The 27,925-nt window shown below is 42.9% G+C and overlaps 2 protein-coding genes across 7 annotated transcripts in view; one reads left to right on the top strand and one right to left on the bottom strand.

Annotated features, from left to right (window-relative positions):
• Positions 1-8,438, bottom strand: part of KDR (kinase insert domain receptor) — a 200,754-nt gene extending 192,316 nt beyond the window's left edge. For all 5 annotated transcript variants that reach the window (XM_057547058.1, XM_057547059.1, XM_057547060.1 and 2 more), the window contains exon 1: positions 8,245-8,438. The gene's annotated coding sequence lies outside the window, so the exon portion shown is untranslated. The remainder of the gene's footprint in view (positions 1-8,244) is intronic.
• A 79-nt stretch (positions 8,439-8,517) lies between these two features.
• On the top strand, positions 8,518-24,068 carry SRD5A3 (steroid 5 alpha-reductase 3). Of its 2 annotated transcripts, none has more exons than XM_007168466.2 (5): positions 8,518-8,847; positions 16,389-16,531; positions 18,318-18,515; positions 21,911-22,045; positions 22,913-24,068. In XM_007168466.2, exons 1-5 carry the CDS (start codon positions 8,627-8,629, stop codon positions 23,170-23,172), a joined length of 957 nt encoding a protein of 318 aa, XP_007168528.2. In that variant the 5' UTR covers positions 8,518-8,626; the 3' UTR covers positions 23,173-24,068. The 2 variants fall into 2 exon arrangements, with proteins under 2 accessions (XP_007168528.2, XP_057402955.1); XM_057546972.1 differs by having other exon boundaries at positions 21,911-22,050; positions 22,913-23,135.
• Positions 24,069-27,925: the final 3,857 nt, after the last annotated feature.

Raw genomic sequence — 27,925 nt, 5'->3', positions numbered from 1 at the left:
AAGTAAGCCTCAACACATTCCAAAAATTGAAACCACACAACAATGTTCACTAGCCACAGCAGAATTAAACTAGAAATAAATAACAGAGAGATAACTAAAGAATTGAGGGAAGAAGTCATAATGGAAATTGGAAAATATTTTTAACTAAACAATAATAAATAATAATGTATCAAAATTTGTGGGATGCAGCTAAAGCAGTGTTTAGAGGGAAAGTGACAGTTTAAATGCTCATTAGGAAAAAAAGATTTTAAATTAAGATCTAAGTTTCCGTCTCAAAAAGGCAAAAAAAATTAGCAGTTACATCAAAGAAATTAGAAAGAAGGGAATAAAGATAAGAACAAAAAATCAGTGAAATAGAAGACAAACATAAAATAGGGAAAATCAACAAACCCAACAGTTCATTCTTTGAAAACATTACTAAAATTGATAAAACTCTAACAAGACTGGTAAAGAAAGAAAATACAAATTATCAATATTAGAAAAGAAAAAGAGGACATCACTATAGATCCCTATTGATGTTAAAAAGGATACAAGATTATTGTAAATAATTATAATTAGTAAATATAATTATTCTGAATAACTATACAACTTAGAAGAAATGACAAATTTATTTCCTAAACTGATACAAAAATAAACATAACTCTCAGTCCCAAGGAAAACTCCAGGCCCAGATGGTGTCACTGGTAAATTCTGTTAACATTTAATGAAAAAATAAACCATTCCTATACAAATTCTTTTAGAGAAAAGAGGAAGAAGGAACAATTCCCAACTTGTTTTATGAACTAACAGGACACTGGTACTAAAACTTGACAAGGACATTACAAGAAAAGAAATTTGTGGACTAGTATCCCTCATGAGAAAAGACATCAAAAAAATCCTTTTCAGAATATTAACAAATCAAACCCAATTAAATATAAAAGTATGCCAAATTGTAACCAAGCAAGATTTATCCCAAGTATGTGAAGTTGCTATATTTTTCATAAATCAGTGACATTAATTACATTAAGAGAATACAGTTGACCTTTGAACATGGGTTTGAACTGCAAGGGTCCACTTATACTCAGATATTTTTCAACAGCAAACACTACAGTACTACACAATCTGCGATTGGTTGAATCCTCTGATACGGAGGAACAGCAGATACAGAGGAACCCTGGATACAGATGGGTTAACTATAAATTATACGTGGATTTTCAACCTCACAGAGGGTTGGCATCCCTAGTCCCCCATGTTGTTCAAGGGTCAACTGTAAATGGAAAAAACATATGATTATCTCAATAAGTGCTTAAAAATTATATAATATTCAGCACATTTCATGACTTAAAAAAATTCTAATAAAACTTGAAATAAAAGGAACTTTTTCAACCTAACAAAAGGTATTTATGTAAAACCTACTATTAACATCACGTTTAATGATGAAAGACTGAATCCTTTGCCCTGAAAATCAGGAATAAGGCAAGAATGTCTGGCAACAAGACAAAGATGTTTCCTCTCACCATTTCTATTCAACATACTGGAGGCTTCACCCAGTGCATAAGGCAATAAAAATAAATAAGAGCATCCAGATGAGAGAGGAAGAAGTAAAACTCTCCTCATTCACAGATAACACAAACGGAAAATTCTAAGGTAGCTACAAACTCTTGGAATAACTAAGTTTTGCAAGATCAAAAGTTTTTATTTTACCTTCACTTAATCCTTTTTAGATGCTCTTCACTTCTTTATGTAGATCCAAGTTTCTGACTTACATTGTTTTCCTTCTTTTTAAAGAATTTCTTGCCAGGTAGGTCTACTGGTGGCAAATTCTCTCCATTTTTGTTTGTCCCAGAAAGTCTTTATTTCCCCTTACTCTTGAACAATAAGTCTATGAATCATTTGAATTAAATTTTGTGTATGGTATTAGGTAAAGGTCAAGAGTATATTTTTTCGTATGTGGATAGCCAATTGCTCCAGCACCATTTACTGAAAAGACCTTTCTCTTCACTGTATTGCAAGCGGCCTTCATCATAAATCAAGCAACCAATATATGTTGGTCTATTTATGGAATAATCTTTATTACATAAATCTATGTATCCTTACACCAATACTACGCTATCTTAATTACTATAGCTTTATATTAAGTCTTGAAATATGATCACTTAAATCCTCTACCTTTTTTCTTCTTTGATCTTATCTTGGACTATTTTAGATCCTTTGTTTTCCATATACATTTTAGATTCATCTTGTCAGTTTCCACAAAATTCTTGCTGGGATTTCAATTGTAGTTATGTTGAATAATTAGATCAATAAAGGAGGAATTAACATCTTAACAACACCGAATCTTCAAAAACAGGAACATGATCTATCTCTCCATTTATTGTGTCATATTTATTTATCTCAAGCTCACATGGAACATTCACTAAAATAAACTGCATTCTGGGCCATAAAACACCCCTTAACAAATTTTTTAAAATAGGAATTATATAATGTCTGCTCTCAGATCACAATGGAATTAAGTTAGCAGTCAATAACAGAAAGATAACTGGAAAATTTCAAAATACATGGATATTAAACAACACACTTCTACATAATACATGGGTCAAACACGAAATCTCAGGGGAAGTTTAAAAATATTTTGAACTAAACGAAAATGAAAACACAACTTATCAAAATTTGTGGGAAGCAGCAAAAGCAGTATTTAAAAGGAAATTTATAGCATTGAATGCATATATTAGAAAAAAAGAAAGATCTAAAATCCATAATCAGGACTTCCCTGGTGGCGCAGTGGTTAAGAATCCACCTGCCAATGCAGGGGACATGAGTTCGAGCCCTGGTCTGGCAAGATCCCACATGCCGCAGAGCAACTAAACCCATGTGCCACAACTACTGAGCTTGCACTCTAGAGCCAGCGAACCACAACTACTGAAGCCCGCGCGCTTAGAGCCCATGTTCCACAACAAGAGAAGCCACCACAATGAGAAGCCCACGCACCGCAACAAAGAGTAGCCCCTGCTCTCGGCAACTAGAGAAAGCCCCCGTGCAGCAACGAAGACCCAGTGCAGCCAAAAATAAATAAATAAATTTATTAAAAAATTAAAAAATTAAATCAATAATCTAAGTTCCAACCTTAGAAAACTAGAAAAAGAAGAGCAAATTAAGCCCAAAGTAAGCAGAAGAAAAGAAATAATAAGAATTAAAGCAGAAATCAATGAAATTGAAAACAGGAAATCAATAGAGAAAATTAACAAAATCGAAAGCTGGTTCTCTGAAAAAATTAATAAAACTGATAAGCCTCTATCCAGGCTAACTAAGAAAAGAAGAAAGAGAACACAAATTACTAATATCAGAAATTAAAGAGGGGACATCACTACAGATCCCATGGACATTAAAAGGATAATAAAGGAGTACATGGGAGTTGTCTATACTTTGCTTGTTACTCTATAAACCTAAAACTGCTCTAAAATAAAGTCTATTAATTAAGAAAAAAACCCTGAGGCATGTACCATCAGCAGGGTTGAGCACGGAAGGGTGGGGAGAAGAAGATATTCTTAATGGATGGGGAAGAGGGCATATGGTAACAAAAAGTGCTTGTGCTTGAAAAATATATTGGATGAATAAATATGATCTCCAAATAATGTTACACTCTGAGGTACTGAAGGCTAGGACTTCAACACACAAATTTTTTGTGGGACACAATTCAACCCATAACATGGGATGGAATGGAAGGCATAAGGCAAAACTGGACCTTAGGGCAGGAAAGGCATTGACCTAGAACAGCTGAGAGCAAACAGGCTGAGGGAATGGGAAGCCATGGGCCCCAGGCTCAGTTATTGGGAAATAAAGCCAGAGACCTTCAAGACTCTGGCAGAATGCTGATAAGAGCTAGAGGAGCAAGCCCAGCAGCTGTGCCAAGATTCAGGCAGTCAGATTATCGTCACCTGCTCAGGCCTGATTGGCAGAAAGGAGGTAAAGACAGGTGTGCCCATCAATATAACCATAGGTGCATAAAGTGCACCCCAAAGACCTTTTTTGTGAAGTAGGTATTCAGATAACCTTCTGAGAGTAAAGGGTGATATGGCAAAGTGCCAGGTGATTTGGATAGAGAAGGTTGTGAAGACTCAGTGCAGGATGATGGGCTTGGAATTTGACAAAAAGCAAATGAAAGGACTGTCAGGTGGCTCAGGTTGTCCCATGAGTTCAGGTCATAATCCTATAATGAGCCCATCCTGCTCAGTAGCTCTGATAGAAAGTGGGTGATTGGGTCCACACAGGGTTGGGGATTTGCAGGGCCACTGCAAGAGAAGAACAGGAATGAGAACTGATGTGTGTGTGTGTGTAATAGGAAGTAGAAAAAAAGCACAAATAGGGGCTTCCCTGGTGGTGCAGTGGTTAAGAATCTGCCTGCCAATGCAGGGGACACGGGGTTCGAGCCCTGGTCCGGAGGATCCCACATGCCGTGGAGCAACTAGGCCCGTGAGCCACAACTACTGAGCCTGCGCGCCTAGAGCCCACGTGCCAGAACTGCTGAGGCCCGCGTGCCTGGAGCCCAGGCTCCGCAACGGGAGAAGCCACCATGGTGAGAGGCCCGCGCACCGCGGTGCGGAGTAGCCCACGCTCTGCGCAACTGGAGAGGGCCGTGTGCAGCTGTGAAGACCCAACGCGGCCAAAAATAAATAAATAAATAAAATAAATTTATTTAAAAAAAGAAAAAAAGCACCAATAGAGCATGAATTCAGGCTGGAAAGGAAAAGCATCAAAGCATACATGTCTCAGAAGCATTCACTCCTCACACCCCACAGGCACAGTTTTCCTTTAGGCCACAACAAAACTTTTACAAAGGCTTCTACCTGCTCCCCTGCCTTTCATCTCACCCACCCTTGCCCCCAGCCTATTCCCATCCATTCTCCACCCTGCTGCCAGAATGAACTGAAAGGTCTAATCATGTAACTCCTTTGTTTAAAATTCAGTCACTGTCCGCTGACTAAATACAGCAGACATAGTGTGCTGTACACCTAGGTCTTCTGTTCAGCAGGGGAAGCCAAATCATGTAGTCAAAGAAGCGGTGGCACCAAATCAGAGACACCTGCAGCTGATGTCAACACTGCATCTGCTTGCAAAGGTTGAACAAAGGTAACTTTTTTCACTGGGATTTGATGCACCACCACCACCAAAACAGGACCTTGTTGATGCCATTTCCTTAGTCTAAAAGGTTCTCTTTCCCTTTTGGCTCTTCATTTATTAGGAACTCTCACCATCCTTCAAGATCTAGCTTCCTTCAGGAAGACTTCACTGACCACGCCAGTTAGAAATGACCCCTCCACCCATTTAGCCCTTATTCTCTTCCTCATTGTGGTTGTTTTTTCAAATGTATGTGAAATTAGCATTTTTGAACATCTGTGTGACAGGTGGTGCATGGGGTGTTTTCATTTGGAAGAATCTTATTGGATCTCCTTAAGGAAGATTGTATCGTGCCCAATGTACAGATGAGGAGAATGCAGAGAGGTGTTAACGCCTGTTGAGGACCTATTCTGTGTACAAAGCTTTCCATACGTAATTTCACTCAACCTGTACAACAACCCTGTGCTTCTATTTTAGAGGTGACTGTAAGTTACATAGCTGATTGTAGGTAATGCAGCAGTCAGTCTAATGCAAGTGTGTCAGCTCCAAAGCCCCCAGGTTTTCACTCTGATATGCTGTTCAAGGAGCCTGTGATCATGGCCCTGTGGACCCCACCCCATAGTTTACTGTGTAAAACCTTATGCATGGTGGAGGCTCAGTAAGTTTGTTCGTTCATTCAATCATTCCACAGATAATTACTGAGCATACCCTATGTACCAGGAGGTACAAATGTGCTTCCTAAATTAAGAAATGAATGCATATGGCATGGCATGTCGTGGCAAAGGCTATGGAGAAATATAAAGGGAGTGTGGGAAGCGGGAGGAAGTTCTGTTTCTGGACTCTCCATTATGCTCCACTGTCTATTTGTCTATCCCTGCTTCCACACCACATTGACATAATTACTACATCTCTGTATTAGTCTTGTTATCTCATGAAGCAAGTCCTCTTTTTATTTTTGAGAGTACCTTAGCTATCTTTAGCCCTTCCTACTTTCATATAAATTTTAGGATCGGTTTCTTAAGTTCCATAAACAGCTGGGGTCTGATTGGTACTACATTTATTCCATAATCAGTTTAGGGGGAATTGTCATTTTAACTATATGGAGTCTTCTGATTTGTGAGTTTAGTATATCTCTCCCTTTAAATATGTCTTCTTTAATACCAGTAACATTTTATTTTCTTTGAAGATTTACATACCTTTTATTAGATTTATTCCTAGACACATAAGTTTATGCCATTGAAAATGTTATCTTTAAAGCATTTATTTTCTGTTTGTTGCTCAGAAATAGAAATGATCAGTATTTAGAAACTGATTTTTGTATCCAACCTTACCAAACTCTATTAGTTCTAATATGTTATCTGCAGACTCTCTTGGAGTTTCATATTACCTTCAAATAATAACAGCTCGTTTCTTACTTTGTAGCCTGTAGACCTGGTATTTCTTTCTCCTATTTATTGAGCTAGCTAGGGCCTTCAGGAAAGCACTGACTCCAAAGGTGATTGAATTTTGGTTTCTTATTTTGAAGGTAGAGCCAACAGGATTTGCTGACAGACTGTATTTAGCAAGAGAGGAATCAAGGCTGAGTTCAAGGTTTTTGGCCTGAACAACTGGAAAAACGGCATTGTCATTTACTGCAGGCCAAGCCAGAGGTTTGTTGATTATACAGTGCAGATAATTAAATGAAGAAAGACAAAAACTGATTGATACTTCTTGGCGATGATCTGTCTAACAGGCTTTAGCCTGGTTTTCCACTTTTGAAATAACTCACTCCAGTAAGGATTTAAACATTTACAAATGCTTACAGCTGGGTTTGACTTGTGGCTTCCTGTTCAGCCACTGCCCTCTACCGGGGGCTTGTCTGAATATGAGCTGTGAACTCTAACTAAAATTCAAGCCAGAAAATATGGGATAATTTTTCCCTCCAGCTTCAGTCTTTCCTGTTTCCACCACACACACACACACACACACACACACACACACACACACACACACACACACACACACACACACACACACACACACACACACACACACACACACACACACACACACACACACACACACACACACACACACACACACACACACACACACACACACCCCTCCCGCTCAGGAAACTTGATCCCTGCAATGAACTTCCAGGTAGCTTGTCTGGAAAGATGTTCTAGAAAGTCCAGCAGCATTTCTATGGGGTTAACCTAAGAACAGTGAAGAGACAATGAAGAGGTGACCCTTGCAGATGAAACCCTGGGTCATGCAAAGAGACCTCATTGTCCCAGCTGGAAGGCCAATTTGACTAACCTTTATCACATGTTTCTCAAGTCACTGGTAAAGCCTGAAGTGTCCTTGAACAAAGAACCAAAACTCTTAAGAAGCTGGCACATTTAACATTCCAAAGGACTGTTCAAGCCACATTAACCTTCCCACCCAGTTCCCTGTTGCTCATTCACCACAAATGTAGGGTATCACACTGGGGTAAGGGCGGCCACTCCCCTCTCCTACCCCTCACCTGCCACCCAACCTCAAGAACGTAAGCTCCAGAAAGGCAGGGACATTGTCCTGTAGGCCTCTCTGTCCTCGGTGTGCAAAACGATGCCTGTCACATAATAGGCATACAATATTTTTTGGCATTGACATTTTCAAGGCTTTAAAAAAATTACCTAAAAGAGTTAAATTTACATTTGTCCTAACTGAAAATCAGTGTTGTTTAAAACTGTTGAGTCAATAAAAATAGCAGTCACTACACGGAATAAATATCAGAAGAAACGGCAGATGGTGTTAAAAACTTTAACTCTAAGAAGTGGAACTCTAGTACGGAGAGGACTGCAGTTTTTAAAATAGAATTTTTACCACTTTCATTTTTGTATGTGCAATTGCCTTGACTTTCTACTTTACATGTTTAAATTATACACATTCCTAACATCCTAATACAATTATTCATTTTCGTGTATGACCCGCCTTCTTCATCCATATATTCATACATTCATATTAATATAGTTGTTCGCAATCATAGCTATATATTTTAGTCTTTTTTTCGCTTAACCTAGTTTCAGTTATCATAAACAGTTTTCCGTGTTTCAAACGTCTTCATAATTATGTTAATGGATTCATGATATTCCAATGTTATTGTACCATAATTTAGCTAGATACCTTAACGTGGAACATTCTGGATTGTTTCCACTTTTCCAATGAAAATAATGCTGCAGTGAAGACTTGCAGACGTGGTCTTGCTCGTTCCGCTGCTTTGAATCATACTGTTGAGTCGTATTTCTGGGGTTCCATATAGGCACCCCCGACTCAGACAAGCGATAGAGCGACCACCAAGCTCCAGCAAGACCCAGACCAAGGATTCCGCGCGGCGGGGCGGTGCCTCCTCCCGGGAGGCGTGTCCTGGGCGGGGCCGAGCGCGTCCCAGCCCTGCGCTGCGTCACCCACGTCCCGCCCGGCCAAGCCCGGCGCGCCGCGCTCGAGTGGCCGTTCCTCCGCCAACGGGTGGCGAGGGCCCGGGGAGTGCGGACGCCGGGCGCCGGCCATGGCTCCCTGGGCGGGGGCCGAACTCTCAGCACTGAATCCGCTGCGTGCCGTGTGGCTCACGCTGGCCGCGGCCTTCCTGCTGACCCTACTGCTGCAGCTCGTGCCGTCCGGCCTGCTTCCGGGCTGCGCGCTCTTCCAGGACCTGATCCGCTATGGAAAAACCAAGGAAGGGGGGCCGTCGCGCCCGGCCGCCTGTCGGGCCTTTGATGTCCCCAAGAGGTAACCTTGCCTGGGTGCGAGTCCTGGCTGCCTAGGCGCGGAGAGCCGGGGGCGCCCCGCTCGAGCAGCCGGCAGGGGGCAGCAGAGGCGGGCGCGGGGCCGGCGGGGCCGGCACGGACCGGCCCAGGAGGCCCAGGCGGGTTCCTCGACGCAGCGCAACGCCTGCCCGCCCGCCGGCTGTGCCCGTGTCCGCTGCGTGGCCCCAGGGGCTGAATGCCGCGAGTGTCCGCCGACACCGAGGGTGCTGAGCCGCGCGCACCTTCGGGGGCGCAGGAACGTGAACTTGGGGCCGCACGTAGCCTTTCCTTCGGGGGAAATGGCAGCGCTTCCCAATTTAGACCCGGTCACCAGGCGGTAAATTAAAGTTTCCTTTGTCCCCAAATTCTCCTCTTTCCCCTCTCCTGCACTCTAGGGGCTCGTAAGCTAACTTGAGGTCGCCGGAACTCACTAGAAATGAAGGCAGGCCCTCGTTTCGCGCCTTTGTGTCCCCTATTTGTTTCCCAACCCTCAACAGTTAGGATGAAGGGTGAGACGCGGGTCACCCACTGGCGCCCACCTCCTTCGGTCGCACTGACGCTCCTAACCCGCATCTCGGCAGGTGCCCCTGGAGAAATGTTGCCCAAGATGGCACATTTTAGGCAGGCCTGATCCCTAAGCCCCATTTGACTTTCAGCAGATTTCATAACGAAGTTCAATGAGAGATTAAATCGTTAGGACTTCAATAGAATTCTTTCAGAAATTGTAAGGCTTGTTATAGTTTCGGTTTTTTGTTTGCTTTTCTTTAAATTCAGAACATTACCGGGAAGAGTCAGCCAAACACTGCTAGACGGTAGGAATATAGCAGTGGCTTTTCTTGGAGATACAGCCTAAGTTGGCGTTTAGGAAGGAATCTGGAGAAATGTGATAGGGTTTCTGATGTATTAAAACACCTTGGTTCTCGCTTAAACCTCGCACAGGCGGTGCCCCAGGTCTGCAGACAAGAAAGGGTCTAAATAAACTTGGCTTCCCACTTTTGACTGTTGGAGAAATATTCATCAGGTATTAACACTGAGAAGCGAGCACTAGGTCATTCTGAGGAAAGGTAACGGGAATGAGGCTCTGGCAAGAAGTAGACGATTCACACACAGTGATTAAACCTCCTGTTTCTTAGAGGCTCTTTGTAAGCTAAAATTTCCGGTCATCCTATTTTTAATCAGGTTTTGAGTGTAGTACTTTTCTATTTCATAGCAGGGACATTGCTAGATTGTCATTTTTTTAATGTTACAAGGTGAAGAAAAAATTCTTTTGAGAGTGTGAGTTCTAACAATTTATTTTCTGAATTTTAAAAAAGGTACTACTGTTGCTGGAGTAGAGGGCACATTTCAAATCATTCCCTGCACTTACCTGTTTCTTTGGCTCCCATACCCTACCTGTTACTACTCCAGTCTGTCGTTATATTTGACGGCCAAGAAACAGATTTTGTACCTTTCCCTTACTCTTTACTACAAAATTGGTACTCTTTGGGCTCCTTGTAATTTCTACTATATTATGAAATAATTTATAAGTTTTTCTTCTTCCAGAATTCTAGAACAGACCCTTGCATGGTGTTTTGTTTGGTCTTTTTTCTAAATTTAAACTAAAATTTCTTTTCATACTAGAAAAGGTACAGCAAATCCAGGCCAGTCATGAAAGGCAAAAATGTCTAGATGCTATATTTAAATATTTTTCCTTGTTCAGAATTCAGTAGTACTCTTAAAGGTGAAAATAAGCCTGTAAGTTTTACACTTAGAAATAGGCAGCTGTATATCACGTTTCTGCACCCAAGAGCTTAGGTGAATTTGTTTGGGATTATTTTTTCCTAAAGAGGGAAGAATTAAACCTTAATTGAATTCATGGAATGTTTGATTCCATTACCCCTGCCTGGTAGATTTTTTTTTTTTTTAATTAAGGTGATAGTTGCTTTTCTCATTTTCTTTTGGTTCCTGGAGTTTTGTTTGTTTTTATTTAATTTTTTTAAAAAATTTATTTTATTTATTTATTTTTGGCTGCATTGGGTCTTCATTGCTGTGGGCGGGCTTACTCTAGTTGTGGCTACTCTTCGTTGAGGTGGGCAGGCTTCTCACTGCGGTGGCTTCTCTTGTTGCGGAGCACAGGCTCTAGGCCTGTAGGCTTCAGTTGTTGTGGCACGCAGGTTCAGTAGTTGTGGTTTGCGGGCTCTAGAGCACAGGCTCAGTAGTTGTGGCACACGGGCTTAGTTGCTCCGCGGCATGTGGAATCTTCCCGGACCAGGGCTCGAACCCATGTCCCCAGCATTGGAAGGCGGTTTCTTAACCACTGTGCCACCAGGGAAGCCCTTCCTGGAGTTTTGATTTCCCAGAAAGTCTGAATAAATACGTGACCTTGAACGTGAGTCACAGTGCTCTTGACTTGCATAGTGTATATGGAGGTACTTCTGTTTCTAATATTTCAAAATGTTATAGAAACATTGCAATTGAATTGAGCTGTGGAGACAAAGAGAACCATCCAGACTTTCCCTACTAGGGTTCAGGGGTCCTAACCGGCAGTCCAGGGGATCTGCGGATAGAATTTGGGGCAAATTGGATTGGAAAAAATTGCATCTTTATTTCACTAACCTCTAGCTGAAATTCGGCACTTTCTTAATGATGAATGTAATCAACAAACCACAGTAGAATTAGCAATACCTGCAATTTTGTGACAAGTTTTTTAATGTTATATTAAAAATATTGAGGAGACCTGAAAACATTATTTTCATTGCTATAAGAATACTGTATTATCCTCCACTATACCTTGTTGTTTAATACATTAATTAAGAAGCACATATATCACAAATGTTTCTTAGTGGTTGTGTTACCTATATTTCAGCATAATTGGTTTCGTTTATTCCTATGTCTTTTAGGCATGTAGCCTTCACCAGACTGCCAAAGGAGTCCATGGAAGAAAAATGTCAGGAATCCCTGCTCCAGACTGTAAACTCCATATGTTTACATTTGTCTTGTTTGTTGCCATATCCCGGGCTCAATGCCTGATAACGATAAGGTCCTCGATCAATGTTTTGAATGAATCAAAAAAAAAAAAAAAAGGTTTTAGGTTTAATTGGTTTGTTGATTAACTTGACTGCTTTCTCTGAGAGTAACTTTGGATGTGGTACCTTCTCTTTCATTCATTTATTTAACCATTGTTTATAGAGTACTTAGTATTGCCAGGAGCTATTCTAGGTCCTTTGGAGCCTTTGTTTTTGTAAAACGGTAAATATGTAAACAAATCTTGTAAAACAAGCAAAATAATTTCAGATGGTAATAAGTGCTTGAGAGGAAATCCAGCCTGGTTACTTGATGATGAGCAAGCTGGGGTTGCCGATGACAATGCCGGAAATGACGATCAGAAAGGGGCAGGGCAGGGGCTTCCCTGGTGGCGCAGTGGTTGAGAATCTGTCTGCCAATGCAGGGGACACGGGTTCGAGCCCTGGTCTGGGAAGATCCCACATGCCGCGGAGCAACTGGGCCCGTGAGCCATAATTACTGAGCCTGCGCGTCAGGAGCCTGTGCTCTGCAACAAGAGAGGCCGCGACAGTGAGAGGCCCGCGCACCGCGATGAAGAGTGGCCCCCGCTTGCCGCAACTAGAGAAAGCCCTCGCACAGAAACGAAGACTCAACACAGTCATAAATAAATAAATAAATATAAGCAGTCATTTACATTAAAAAAAAAAGAAAGGGGCAGGGCAGGAGATGAGTTCATTTTGGGAGGCCAGGACGGACAGCGGGCCTTACAGACCATAGTGGAGATTAGATTTCATTTTGAGAGTATGGAAAGCAGCTTTAGGATGGGGAAGGGGGCATGGCATTATGGGATTCACGTTTGAGAGGATGACTAGCCGTTGTGTGGAGAAGACTGGGTAAGAGGCCGTTAGCAGTGCTCCAGGCAAGAGGTGGTGGTTTGGGTTAGAGTGTTAGCACCGTAGCACCTGTTCCTCATACAGGTGGTGATGACATTAAAGCACGTGGCACAGGGCCAGGCACCAAGTCAGAACTCAGGAACCACTGGTTTCCTTCCTTAGTTAAACCTATAACTCCCCTAACGGGTCCTGAGGTCAGTTCTGGCAATCAGCAAGTAGTGCTAGATCAGATATCTCCTGTCTCAGAACCACCCAGTGGCTTCCAGCTCACTCCCAGGAGGAGCCCAAGACCCTGTACAGTCTTGTCCCCACCACCTCACCGAGATCCTATCGTTCTCCCCCCCTGTGGCTCCAATCCAGTTTTCTGGGTCTCTCTGCTTGTTTTCTGTCCCCTCAGGGCCTTCGCCCTGTAGAGGCCTTTCCTCTACCTGGAAAGCTCTTCCCCCAGATAGCCAGATGGTTTACGCCCTCACTTCCTATAATTCTGCTCAGGTATAACCTTCTCAACGAGGCCTGCCCTATCCACCCTGTATAATACTACCATCCCCAGCACTCCTTCGTCTCTTCCCAGCTTTAGTTTTCTTGTTAGCAATTTATCACCTACTGACATGCTGTAAATTTTACTTCTGTGTGTAACTGTGAGTATAAGCTCCGTGAGGGCAGGAACTGTTGTCTTTTGTGTTCATTGCTATATCCCCAGAGCCTAGAGCAGTCCCTGGCTTATACTAAGCACCAAAATGTTTGTTAAGTCAGAGCAGTGCTTGCTCGGTGCCCAGCCCTGAGTTACCATAAGGGTCCCCTTATCCCTGCTGCAGGGGCTCACTTCAGTTAAGCAGAGTGCCAAGGGAGGAAAAAGAGGGAGAGCGTCTAGAAGAGAAGGAAGTAGAGTTTTCAGATCTGCTTTTGAGGCTAGAGCTAGGTATTTTCAAAAAACAGATATAACCGCGAATAAAGAGTAGGACACGTTTCCTGTAGCAGGAAATCAGGCAAGCAAAACAAGAGAGAGAATGTGTCAAATGTAGGAATAAGAAAAACAAGCTGCCTGTGAATCAAAACCCCATGGCACAAGTAGGGCACAGCAAAATGTGGCTTAGCATCTTCTATCAAACATTCTTGAGTAATTTGGTTGACTTATGGTTTAGTATAAATTGCTACATGTAACATAGAGGTGGAAAAGCAGGTTCAGGCAAGTCTAGATCACATGAATAGGAGCACAGCCATGTGATTTTAACTTCAGAGTCATCAGGGCTGAGTGTGGAGCCAAACACTGCCACTTACTGCCTGACCTTGGATAAGTAACTTGACCTTCTGAGCCTTAGTTTCCTCATCAGCCGCATGTAAATATAATGCAAACTTGACAGGATTGTTGGGAAGATGAAATGAAATACTCTTTAACTGGTCTCCCCACAACTGGACGATTCTCTTTCCTTACCAGGGGGATTTTTTTTAACTTAAAAAAGACCAAAATGAATGAGCAATGCTCTCTCTCTTTTTTGTTTTTTGATTTTGATAAAATATACATGACATACCATTTTCCACTTTAACCCTTTTTGAGTGTACAGTTCAGTGGCTTTAAGTACATTCACATTGTTGTGCAGCCATCATCACTGTCATCATCTCCAGAACTTTTCCATCAGCCAGAAGGATTTTTAAAACATGAAGTATTACTTCAGCTTGCTGTGTTCAGATGCCTTCCCATCCCACTTAAAAGCCAGTGTCCTTACAGGACCCTGTAGGGTCTGCCCTTCCTTTTCATGCCCTAGCACTCTCCACACACGTGTCCTTTGTCGTGCCTCAGGGCCTTTGTGGTGGTGGTTTCCTCTGCCTAGAAAATTCTTTCCTCAGAAATTCACAAAGGTTACTCATTCTAGCCAAGTGTCACTTCCAGAGAGGCCATCCTTGACCGCTCACCCAGAATGGCCTCCCCTCTGCACCCACCCTGTCCCCTCACCCAGCACGGGGCTAGACGCCTGCAGGTTCGTTTGCGGACTGTCTGCCGAAAGATAAACTTCAGCACGGCAACCACCTGCTCAGTTTGCTCCCTGCTGCGTCTCCCGCTCCAAGAACATCACCTAGCGCGTTCTACGTGCTCAGTAAATTTTTTTGAAAACATGAAGTAGGTAAAGCGGCTTAAAAGTTGCTCCTCAGAAGCTGGCCCCTCCTCTTTCCATGGGAGCCTGCAGAGCACCTTGCAGCTGCCATTCTGCTCTGCTGGCTCAGACCAGGCCTGGGCTCAGTTCTAGGAAGTGTGTCTTAGGGAAGACCCTGGGAGGCAACCAAAGGCCGGGGGGGCCCGGGGGTGGGGACGAGGGGGTAGAATTGACACTCATGCATGAACTTTGCAGGAAACTAAGCTCTTGAGCCTAGGGAAGATCCGAATCCAGAATAAGAGGACATCTCAGAGAGGACAGATCCCGTGATAGAATTTGTAGTGGGGAGAATAAGTGGGTTGCTATGGAATGGTCAGCTTAGATTAGTGTTTGTCAGACGGGTCGTGGGCATAGTCTGGGGGACTGTGAGGTCTGGTACATACAAGCATATTCTGAATCAACTGGAAGAGGAGTCCCTGAGTCTATGTGTAATCCTGTTGACTCCAGGCTGTCTTACTGCATCACAGATTCATGAGACAAGAAGGAGGGCTTAATATAGATGTGATGCATTGAAGACCAGGGAAGGCCAGGTGACCTCCAGGCACCCTGCAGAGTCAGAAAGATTTTGCATTGATTTGATTAGAGAAAAATAGTAGAGGTGTAGGTAAAGAGACCTCAGAAAAACATGTTAGGCCCTGGTGCCGTATTAGGTGATTCCTTTGCAGCAAACCAGCATAACCTTTCACGTTAAATTGACGTTGCTAATTGCTAATTTCAACTTGTATTGGTCTTGTGGTTTTATTTACTCCATTCGTTTAAAAGAGAAAGGCGGGCAAAGCCGATCTGTGTGATGGAAGTCTCCACAGAGCGTACCCGTGGGAGGGTGCGGGGCGGGGCAGTGCCGGGACGGGGGGCACGAGGTGCTGGCTGTGCTCTCCCTCTGATTGCAAAATATGTATTGTATTTGTATGAGAGCGGTACCCATCAGGAGTTGATAGCTAGTTTTATGAGTTAATATTTGTCATGTTATTATAAAAGTAATTTAGGTCAACACAGTTTAAGAAAACACTGAATCAGTAGACCTTTAAGGTTTCTTGCAACCCTGAGAGCCTGTGATTGTGCAAATCTTGTGTAACAGTTGTATGGCTATTGCAGCAATATCACTCGAGATTTAGAAATCTTCCACAGATTTGGCTAGTGTTAGCACAATCTAGGCTGTCTCTGCCAGGCCCTGGGGCCCCCTATTTTTGAGTTTGAGCCCAATCCTGTTACCTGGAGATAAGAGAGATAGCTAATTAACCCTACATCTAAGTTTAACGAGGTCATTCATGTTGTTGTTAACCTTAGGAAGCCTCTTTTTCTTATTAGTTAACCAGTCCCATCATTTGAAAGGAAATTTCAAAAATCTGAACATCTGTAGGATTCAGGTTCTATTAAAAAAGCAGAACTATACTTGCGGAATGGAGGAAAGAGGATAGAGAAACTAAAAATAGTCTTCCTGTATAAAGGCTTAAAGTGGATCCACTCTGATCATTACCTAACTTGTTTTCCCTTCGCAGGTATTTTTCTCACTTCTATATCATCTCAGTGCTGTGGAATGGCTTCCTGCTTTGGAGCCTTACTCAGTCTCTGTTTGTGGGAGCACCTTTTCCAAACTGGCTTCATCATTTACTCAGAATTCTTGGGGCTACGCAATTCCGAGGTAACAACTCCTCTGGCTAATACCAACCATTGCACCCTGTTCCTGTCTCTCCTGCCTGCGGGGAGGTGTTCTCGGTATTTCATAGCCACTCTCAGCTTCTTGGCGGGGCTGGGAAGTGAAGGGTGGGGCAGAAAGGGTTCTGCGTGGATCACAGCCAGTTGGCCAAGGGGAAGGCCCCAAGTCCTTCACTGAGATCATGGCAGAGCTGAGAGTCAGCTCTTCATCCCTGATTTCCCAGCGAGTGCTGTGCTGAACAGGACTGGCTGTGCTCTCCCTCTGATATTTTTAGTACTTTAGGATCCCTCAGGTTTGCCTTGAAACATTTATCATATATATAGTTCCAACCACAGTCATGCCTCTGGACTCCAGAAATTTGATAGAAAATTACTTTTTGATCACAGGTTAAAAATGTTTGTTATGCTGTGAGGCTTTGGTTATATGAAAAAATTGACTGTAAATAGTTGTTGATCAGATGATTACAAAATAGCATTTAAATTTGCCTCACTGTGCCTTGAATGAAGGATACACAGAACAATTTAAAAGGTAAGGAATTGAAGGTGAAAACCATAAAGTGGCCTCAATTGATGTCAGGCATCAGGAGAGGGGCAGAATTAGAAACAAATTGTTCTGGTACTCTCTCTGTCCTTTGTTCCAGCAGCCAAACCGCTGGCTTCCTAGGAACAGTCCTTTTCTGTATAACCAGAGGAACTTGTTGCAAAAGATGACAGAAAGAAAAAGCTATGCAGATCCTACTTGGGAGGGGAAGATACCTCGGCGAATCCCGCTTTACCTCTTCATTTGCTTACTGGGGGGCTGGCTGGGGTTCTGATATTTGAAGGGTGGCTGTGAGGAGTTGTATTTGGTTGTTTGTTTTATCCTATTCCTGAAGGGTTAGAACTAGGTTTCACTATATTTAAAAGAGAAAGGCGGGCAAAGCCGATCTGTGTGATGGAAGTCTCCATAGAGCGTACCCGTGGGAGGGTGCGGGGAGGGGCAGTGCTGGGAGGGGGGCACGAGGTGCTGGTTGTGCTCTGTCTCTTGATCTAGGGGCTGGTCGTACGGGTGGGATGGGCTGGTGTACTTTGCAAAAATTCATTAGGCTGTGTCCTTATTGTGTTTTTATGATGTGTGTGATAACATTTTAAAAATACATCTAGATTTTATGTCATTTTACAAACCAGCATTTCTTCTGACTTCTCTTAAGGCAGAGGGGTGAGAGGCAGATAGGAAGATCGATCTCAAGGCTCACAGTCCCCCAAAAGTATCATTTCTTTTTTTTTTTTTAATACGGAAAGAAATGCATAACTCTTCCTGTCTCTGTTCCCATCCCCCTTTCTGCTTCTGTATATGCCTGTGTCTCGTCTCCCCCCCTGACCTCAGGGATCCCACCAGGAGTCCTTGCTCAGAGGTCATCCAGGAACTCTTCCTGACTATCTTCAAATGGGGATTAGTGCCAGGGACCAGAGACCGTGGAGTCTGGGTTCTGAGAGCACGGATCCCTTCACAGCCACGTAACCCAGAAGGCTTTCACATCACAGAGCAGAGTCAGGAGACCTGAGTCTGTCTCAGCTCTGTCACTAGCTTACTGTGTAACTTTGAGCCAAATGCCTTGCCTTCACTTGGCTCACTCCCTCACTGCCCAAAAAAAGGAGGTGTTGGACTGGATGATATTTAGGGCCCTTCCCTAGCTCTGATCTTGTTTAATACCCTGTTTAACAGCAGGGAAGATCATAGCTTTGGATTAGTCCTGGAGAGAGACCTGAGTATGTTCCGTTCTGAATTGTAGGGGATGAGCTTGTGCTGTCTGCGTTCTTAGCGCTAGTGTTTCTGTGGCTGCACAGCCTACGAAGACTCTTCGAGTGCTTCTATGTCAGTGTCTTCTCCAATGCCGTGATTCACGTCGTGCAGTACGGTTTTGGACTTGTCTACTATGTCCTTGTTGGCCTGACTGTGTTGAGCCAAGTGCCAATGGACGGCAGGAATGGTGAGTGGTTGCTGGGGTCTGTCAGCTGAGTCACTGGGTATACGAGGGACTCTGGGTGAAGCATCCCACCAAGCATTATGGAAGTTAGAAAGTAGGAGACCCGCCCAGTTCACTTTGCATTTGAGGAGTTTGGGCTCTAATTGTAGCTTTAAAAAGTCAACATGCCCAAGAGTGCCTAGCAGATACACATCACATTAACCATAACTGCTAAAACCTGAGAGATACCAACGTAAGCAGCAGTGCCTTCAGTAAAGAGAATAAAGTGCAAAGTCTTCAGGAGGCCTGGTTTAGGGATGAAGAAGTGGGAGGTGGGGTTTCCATCAGTGGGACTGAAGTCAGTGAACTTCTGTGGAGTTAGTCTGGAAAGAAAGAGGCAGTGTGGTCAAGAGTAGAACAGGAAGCAGGGGAACACACTGGAACAGGAGAAAGGGTCAGCAAGCCAAGCTGCCTCACCAAGGCCTCATCATCCAGGGGTGGAGGGGTGAGGGGTGAGGGTGGGGAAGGGAAAGTTGTTGTGCAGGGTGAAATGATGGAATACCAGAGGGGGAAAGGGTGGCCTGAAGCTCCTGGTGAATAGTTGGGATTTGAAGAGGAGGTACGGAGCCATTTTGTTGCCATTTCGTTCTTGTGATTGTTCCCGTCGTGACAAAGCTTTTTTCAAGTGAGGCAGCCTGAGCGGAGAGGACAAAAGGCTACTGTGGTAAATCAAAATTGTGTCTTAACACTTCTGAGCTCTCACTAGCCAGGAAGAGGGAAGCAAAATCATGACTTTGTTTATGAGGAGGAAATGAAATGTGATTTGGGGGATGGGGGAGAGGGAGGATTGGATATCTGACATATCTGACCATCGTTTTTGTAAAAACAGTGCATGCTTATCATAAAGAATTCAAGTCATTTTGGGTGATGGAAATGAGTCTTTTAGTGCTGAGCTTAACTTCATCTCGCACCCTTGGTATCCGTCAGCCCACACGCTCTAGGGTAGGTCCTTCACAGCTGTTTTCTCTAAGCCCAAGTCTCCCTCTTTCCTAAAGCTGCCCTTCGCCTCCTTGTAAATTGAGCCCAAGGTCTGGGTATTTACAGCACTCAGTGAGTGAGCTCTCTCCTCAGGTTTGATTTCAGTGTCAAGTGCCCCTTGATTGGCCTCTCCCTCTGTTGCTGTAGGACAAGCCGTGGCCTCCATGGCGCAAGGGACGATTTTGAAGTATGACTTACTGACTCTCCTTCTCAATTCCTGAGCTGTTTATTGGCTCCAGCCACGCAGTTAGCATCTCTCCATCTAATTTCCCTGAACGTAAGTCAGTTTTTCCTCCCTGAGCTTTCGGCTGTGGCATCCTTGTGCATCCCATGTCACGGTTTGAGCCATCATTCCTGGAGAACAGTCCGAGGTTTTTACCCAAAGGAGCTTTCCAAAGCACTTTGGTAACCCACTAGCTTGCAGTCTGTTAGCATTACACATCTCTCCTGGAGTTTCCTCTGCTGGCTGGACCCCAACTTCCACCTTCCCTCCTGTATAAGAAGTCAAGGACAGGCTGCTGAGACACCCACAAAATAGCTTTTAGACACTCCTTGCTGAAGTTTTCTGAAACTTGTGTTTCACCTACCTGTCCTTCAAGAGGTCATCTGGGACAGTATGGGGAAGACTGGTTTCAGGAATTCATTGGAAGAGAACACGCTGGGGTATTTGCCAGCTGCAGAGTCTGATAGAAATGACAGGGGCTTGGACGTCAGATGGGCCTGAGTCTGAATTCTGGCTTATTAACTTCTCAGAGCCTCAGAACCTTCATCTGGAATTAGGGACATATACTGATTTCAGAGGGTTCTTGTGAAAGTGGAAAGAAAGTGTATCTGTAAACTACCCAGATCTTCACATCTCCTTGCCTTCAGAGTCTAGAGGGTCCGCCCCAGTCACTCTCCATTACATTGTTCTGTTGTTTTTTCTTCAGAGTACCATCTGTACCTTAAATTATCTTGGTTATTGATTTTTTTTTACGTGTTTCATCTCTTGCTACTAGAGTGTGAGTTCATGAGGACTGGGATCTGACCTGACTTACCCACTGCTTTATCCCTTGTGAGAGATGCCACGCTCAGTAGACACTCAATAAGGAACGAATGAATAAATGAATAATTAAATACTACACAGATTAGACCCTCAGTAAATAGCCTTCCTCCTGCCTCCCCTTTCCTGTATCATAACTTACTCTTAAAATTTTTTTTTCTCTCATAGGTAATTTCTCTGCCTTTAGAGTAGGTGACTTGGCTGTAACGTGAACTCTCAGACACTTGCTTCAACTTTTAATCCTGTGGTGACTTGCTCTTATAGCCCTCTGATTTAAAACTACTTTTCATATTCTGTTTATTTTTAACTTATAAAAATATAACTATTTAGTTAAATGGCTAAACTTAGTCAACATTAAGAGACTGTGGTAGATTGTTTAGAGAAAGCAAGTTTTTAAAAGAAATTAACACAGTTAGATTTTGGTGGACTGTCATTAGCTGTCATCAGCTGAGTCCTGCCCCCAAGTACCCATATGGAATAGCTTGATCCTTGGTTCTCCTACCTGAATCAGCTTTGTAGGGGCTCCCTCTTGGCTGCAGAGCCTCTGGCTCTTCCCCGTTGTCAATGGACAGCTTTGTTTTTCCAGTCAAATCCCCGACTAGCCTCACTGCTTCCTGCTGAACACAGGGAAGTCCTTAATTTGTTTTTCTAATGCCAGTCCTTAGAAAACCTGCATTCTTCCCGTCTTCTTGGTAGCTGGAGAAGAAAGAAGATGAAACTTTTGAGTGTTTCTACTCCTGAAACGAAATCTCTCTGACTAGGTTCTCTCTAATGAGAAAGGGATACTGTTTTGGTCTTTATCTTGCAGTTTCCATTTCTCGGCTCTTTGAGAAGTTCCACTGTTAGCTTTTACTTCCAGTGATTTTCTTCATTGGCCAGAGCCAGTCAAGTCAGCATTAAAGGTTTCCTTAGAGATGGCTCGGGATGAGATCCCTTAGGAAGTGTTTTTCTGACAGCAGACTGTAAGAAAGGGGACATAAAACCAGGCTTTGAAATAAAAATGCGAAGTAGTCTCACCACACGAGAGTACATCACAAGAGTGGGAGACAGAGCTGACCCCTGTGCTTGAAGCACTTGAAGAAGGAGCAAGAAAATGTGTTGATACGGAATTCTCTGCCAGGGGCCCCTGAAGCTGCCCCTGGCCGAGGAGCACACCTCCCTCATCCACAGGGATGGTGTTCTCCCCTCTGTACTTGGGAAATTATAGCAGGATGATTTTCCAGTCGTGAAGAACAGAATAAGTAGGTAATTGCGTTCTACTGATTATATGATTTTTTTAATGCTCTGAGCCCCTGAAATTTTGCAGAGTTGGCTAATAAGATCATTCTTATTTCTGCAGTCTACGTGGTAGGGAAGAATCTCTGGATGCAAGCTCGGTGGTTCCATATCCTCGGGATGATGATGTTCATCTGGTCGTCTGTGCATCAGTATAAGTGTCATGTCATTCTCGGCAATCTCAGGAAAAATAAAGCGGGTGAGGTATCTTTGAGAACCACTGCATGGGGATTTTAGCCCTCAGAAGTTAGGTGTACATATTCCTTCTCTCTTTTCTTTCCTGCCCTAATTAGTTGACTAATCTCTCAAATGCTCATTTTTGACAAGACTCTCTGGGTCTTGATCTTCCCATCTGTAAAATGGGAGCATTTTACTGAAAGACCTCCCTGGCACCATCTAGCCCTGACATTCTGTGACTCTGTTCTGTGCCCACATTTTGGGGCCTGCACTGCCTATATGTGTCTAACCAGCATGTGAGCCCTAGTATTACTGTGCCAAGTTAGTATCATCCCAGCTAAAGCAAAGAAAACTTGACTCTTTAGTTAGCTTGTGTTGACTTACCACAGGTACAGTTTTTATTAGACTTTCTGAAATATTAAAAATGGAATAGTACTATTCAGCATTTATCAAGTGCTTACTTTGTGCCGGCCCTGTTCTGAGTGCTTTATATGTAACTTCACAGTACTCGCTTTAGGCGGGTACAGTCTTATCCTCATTTTATAGATGAGGAAAGAGAGGCACAGAGAGGTTAAGCAACTTATCTAAAGTTACACAGCTTGTAAGTGGCAGAGCTAGGATTTGAACTCATGCAGTCTGACTCTGGAATCTGAGCTCTTAATAGCTTGGAGGATTGTTGGAGAAACTTATTTACAGTTGTTAGTATAACCTCAGCATGTGACTTTTTAATATGTAGTAGAATGACAGTGGAGGTGTGACAGGATGGTGGTTTGTACAGGTCTGTGACACCTTTTTCTAAATGAGTTTTATAAATTATTTGGAGGGTGAAGTGGTAAAACTTTGTTTTGGCAACTTCAGATGTTCAGGGTATCTTCTTTTTCCATTTCAGGAGTGGTCATTCACTGTAACCACCGAATCCCTTTTGGAGACTGGTTTGAATATGTTTCTTCCCCTAACTACTTGGCAGAGCTGATGATCTACATTTCCATGGCTGTCACCTTTGGTTTCCACAACTTAACTTGGTGGCTCGTGGTAACATATGTCTTCTTCAGCCAGGCCCTGTCTGCTTTCCTCAGCCACAAATTCTACAAAAGCAAATTCGTCTCCTACCCGAAGCACAGGAAAGCTTTCCTACCATTTCTGTTTTAAGATAATCTCAGTTATGAGGAATGCACACCAGGTGACAGTTTCAATTCCTAAGGACAACGAAGCCTAGAGACCAAAGTGCAATTTCTGTAGAACTGTTTGAAAGTCTCTGGTCCATTTCTGTTACCAGAAGTCTTCACTGCATGAGCAAAGCAATACCGCTCAAGAAAATGAGTCTTGGGACTTCCCTGGCAGTCCAGTGGTTAAGGCTCCGCACTTCCACTGCGGGGGGCATGGGTTCGATCCCTGGTTGGGGAACTAAGATCTCACTTGCTGCTCAGCTTGGCAAAATAAATAAAATTTTTTTAAACAGTGGAAGAAATTGAGTCTTCAGAGAAGAAATACTTCTGGCAGACCTGGGAGTGCTATGTCTGCTTTCTGAGATGCTTTATAAAAGCAACCAAGTGCTAAAAAGTAGATGAGACTTGTCCAAGCTGCTTCAAAAACAAACTAATCAAGAATATACAAACAACTTCAAACAAACACTTACATACACAATGGAAGAGATAAGGTCATCTGTGGCTTTGTTTTCGCTACAGACAAATTAACTAGACTACACAGTAAGCAATGTAGCAGATGCTCCGTAACTGCTTGTTGCATATCAGTCAAAGCTTAATAGCCTTTGAAAATAACAACAATGTATAATTTCACACCAATGGATTCTGGGAAAAGTGAGTTTATTGAAGTTAGCTTATACTTTTACTTATTACCACAAAGATTTCCAGCTATGTAACCATCAGTAGTCATTTCCCCCTCAAATCATAGCCTAACAAAGTTTGAAACCTCTTTTATTTAATATTTTTTTGACATACCTTTCTAGGGAGTACCTTAAAAGTGTAAGCATCTGAAATAAAATATTTTTATATTTAAGCATAAAAAGCCTTCGTGAATGGAACTGACTTACACTCGGTATTGGATAGTGCCTCATTCATATGTAGTTATTCAAATTGGATTAATGTCTGCCTGAGTGTATTTTAACTAATAGAATGAATCTGAAGATATTTTAAAATAAAGTTTACACTTAAGATAGCTTATGTTAAAGAAAATATCCATGATTAAATCAAGTGGATATAACTGCATGGTGTGAAAGTAGAAAATAATACTATAGCCTGAGCAACGCAGTGAAAACTGCACATTCGTGCAGCGTAAGATTTACTGGCTTATTGGCCGAGGTATTAACTTTATTCCTTTTATACAGATATCTTATTATAGTCTACTAGGTACTAAAGTTTTGCACTAAGACGTACCATGCTGTGGGGGAAAGCACCTCATTATTAACCAGACACGTATGGAAGGCACAGTCTAAGAATATCCTCCCCACCTGCATCTCTGGAGTAGTAAACCAAAGCTGGTAAACAGATTCTTTTTAACCCAACTTTCAATATATGTATATCAGCACATTTTCTAAAGTTCTTAGATTTCTGAAGCAGCCTTTTCTCCCCAGTAATCAAATACCACTTCCATCAGCTGTTCCATCTAATAAATGACATATTCATTTCATTTATCATTTAGATTTGCCATCCTCAGGACCGGGACTCAGGAACAAAACTTTCTACACCAGAAATGTAAAGCATATTGCATTTTGGTCTTAATTTCCACACAAATGGCATAAATAATTTTAGCAGCATATTATTTGGGGAGAAAAATATATTTTGCTTTAGCATGCGGTTTTATACTAGGTTAGACTAGGAATTTGTCTGCTATTCTGGAATTTCATTGTACTTTTAAGTAAAATAATGAATATTCCCTGTGAAGAAGCCTGTCGGGCCATGAGAGAGGGTTCCCAGTCAGCTCTGTGCTCCCCAGGTTCTTGCCATCCTTCTCATGCTTCTCCTGTCTTCTACTCTCCCTCCCCCTTCCCTGCCCAAACATTGCATTTCTAAGTGAAGACAGAAAAGGAAGTAATGATGTCCTCAGAGGGGCTCAGAACAAAGTTGTGTGGTCTTTGGTGAAAGCTCAGCCGTGGAGAATAATTGAGAATTGTGCTTGCAAGATCACAGTCAGCGTCGCTCTTTGTGCCGGTGAAAATAGTCCATGTGCCTAAAGGGAGCACACCAGAGAGAGTCTGCAGGTTCTTCACACGGATAATCGAGAAATAGCTTGGGGCTGGAGATTCTTGATTTTCCTACTGGCTTAGTTGAATAGCTTTACTCTTTAATTCTCTGTTACTATTAAGTTCAGGGAAATGATACTGAACTACCTCATGACAGCATTCCCTGGATTAGCTACTGACTATAAAAGTGTGCTGAAAATAGCCTTTGTTTTTAAGTCTCCAAGTTGTAGCTCATCCTCTATACTAACATTTGCTTTCAGTGAGCATGGATTATTTTGTCTCCACAAAGCTTTGTTCTGTATTATGTTTTTAATTCAATGAGTGGTTATTGCTAGAATTCCTATCCCAAAAAAAAGCCTTTGCCGATATTTTTATACGAAGCTTAATGGATAGTTTAAGGAGACTGTAAACATTTGCATAACTAAAGTTACCTGAAAATTCAAAGACCATTGATAAATAACATATCTTAAAATGAACTGATGTATTAAAGGTCTTAAAATAGTAAATGAGCAAGTAGAAATTTTTTACAACTATCTAAGCAGTTTCTGCCCACTCGCTTACATTGCTTATCAGAAAAAAAAATATTCAGCCGATTTTTATCAGTGTCTTACATTAGTCTAACTTTCTAAGATTTTTCTGATAAATGGACAAGAAACAGTGGAGGTGGCAGTGATCCCTAAGTAATTCACATGATGCACACTTCATCATTTTTCTCAAATACCAGTGATCTAGAAAGCCATGTATTGGTTTTGCGGAAACAGCTACTCTATGCACATACAATACCAGGTCTCTTCCTTCAAAAAGACTCTGAACGCTTGAAATGCTTAGAGGACAAAAGAACACAGGAGATTTCTCTGCAGAAAGACAAATGTGCCTCCTGAGTCTAGCCCTCGGGGTAAAGCCTCGTAGCACATGTGCAGCTTTTATCAGGGCTCCTTGGTCTACCTAGCATCTTCCTGTGAGTTAGACAAGTCGTTACTCTAGAATATCCCCACGAGAGCAGGGCATGAACCTTTGTGGACACAAAAGGCAGCTGGTGATAGGACTGCAGCTCAGTGAGCAGAGCTTGAGCTGGATCTCAGCCCACTCACCCTTCAGCCTGGGGTCCTTTGTGCAGTGCACAGACTGCACAACCTTCCAGAGAGACCCTGCTCATTGTGCTGCCTGTCTGTCTGCAGATTCTGTTCACTCTTGAAGAAAACAAAACTTGATTTTGTGGAATCATCTCATTGAGAAAGACCATAAGAACTAAACTAGGAGAAGGGGAAGTAAGCACTCCATGCAAAACATCTGTGCTTCCACACACTAAAAGAGGAGTCCGGTGGTTAACAGGTAAGTGACCCTCAAACAGTAGAATGTCTGTTCAGATGCTAGGATGCTGGCCCCAAGTAGAGAGAATATTTTGCTTCTCTGATTACCAACTCCTGTCTTCCCAGCTTATTGTTCTAGTACAGCAACTCCAAGTCTTTCCACCCCATTGGGACCTCCAGTCTGTCGATAGAACGTTATTGTCCTTCACCTTTCCTAAGTCATATCTCCTTACCCTGCTTAAGTGAATCACTCTAATCATTCTTTGTATATATCCCCAACTCTCTTGCCTCCCCACATTGCTTCTTCCTGGTGGTTTAACCAAGGCACACCCCTGGTTAAATTCAACCCTCCCTCCTTGGTGCGTGCACCTATGCAACCGAACCGTGGCTGGAGAAATACAGTCCACGAACATCCCCCTTCGAATTCATGGCCGTTAACCTCAAGTGGTGTTCACTGCTGCGGTCATACTAAACTTCCCCAGTCCATTCACTCTCCCACTCTGCTGAGTGTGTCACATCCCTGTCCTCAGGAAAATGAAGCTGCTGGAAGACAGCTTCCATCGTTACCACCACTACCTCCACCCACCTAAGCATTTGCCCGTTTATGTTGTCCTCCCTCGTTACTATTGAAGGATACTTTCTTTTTAAAAGAGGATGTATAATCATGATTCTCACACAAATATAAAATGAACGCGTGCCAAAGATTTTATTGAACTCATAATGAAGGAACTAGTAAGATGTTAGAACCAGTACTGAGAGTCTACGGCTTACAAAGTTGTAAAATAGCTCAAAGACGAGGTGCAGATAACCTGAGGAGTGTGCTAGACAGGGCACCGTACTATTTTTTGCTCATTTCAAAGTCATTTACAGTTTTTTCCTGAGACTAAACAATCTCTCTGGGTTTCTGCTCAAAGCTAGGCCCTCTACTTGGGCACTAGAGTCTACCTAAGGACATTGGTTAGCCATTCTTCCTCCTACTAAATCAGCAAAGTTTTGCCATTTCTCAATTTTCCCATCAGTAGAAAAATACCTTTTTAAAACCTAACCCCATTGCCCTCACCAGATACCACCTGATTTTTCTGGTGGCTTTGCAGCAAAACTAGAAAGAGTTATTTTGTTCTTACTAGCTCCAGTTCTTTTTCTCTCACTGCTAAACCCATTCCAGTCACTCTCCAGACCTCACGACTCAACTGACACTGCTCTTCAAAGTCCATGCTAAATGCAGCGGTCACTTCTCGGTATTCATACCAACACAGCAGCGGCGGCCTGCCACTTCAATTGACTCCAAGACTCCACACACTCTGAGTTCTCCCCCTACCTCCCTGGCTATTCCTTCCCAGGTTTCTCTACAATGCCTTCTCTCTATCCTGACTTCTGAATGTAGGAATACGCC

The sequence above is a fragment of the Balaenoptera acutorostrata genome, chromosome 5 (genome assembly GCF_949987535.1).
Source record: "Balaenoptera acutorostrata chromosome 5, mBalAcu1.1, whole genome shotgun sequence".
Lineage (NCBI taxonomy): Eukaryota > Metazoa > Chordata > Mammalia > Artiodactyla > Balaenopteridae > Balaenoptera > Balaenoptera acutorostrata.
This window is presented reverse-complemented; position numbering and strand designations above follow the sequence as displayed.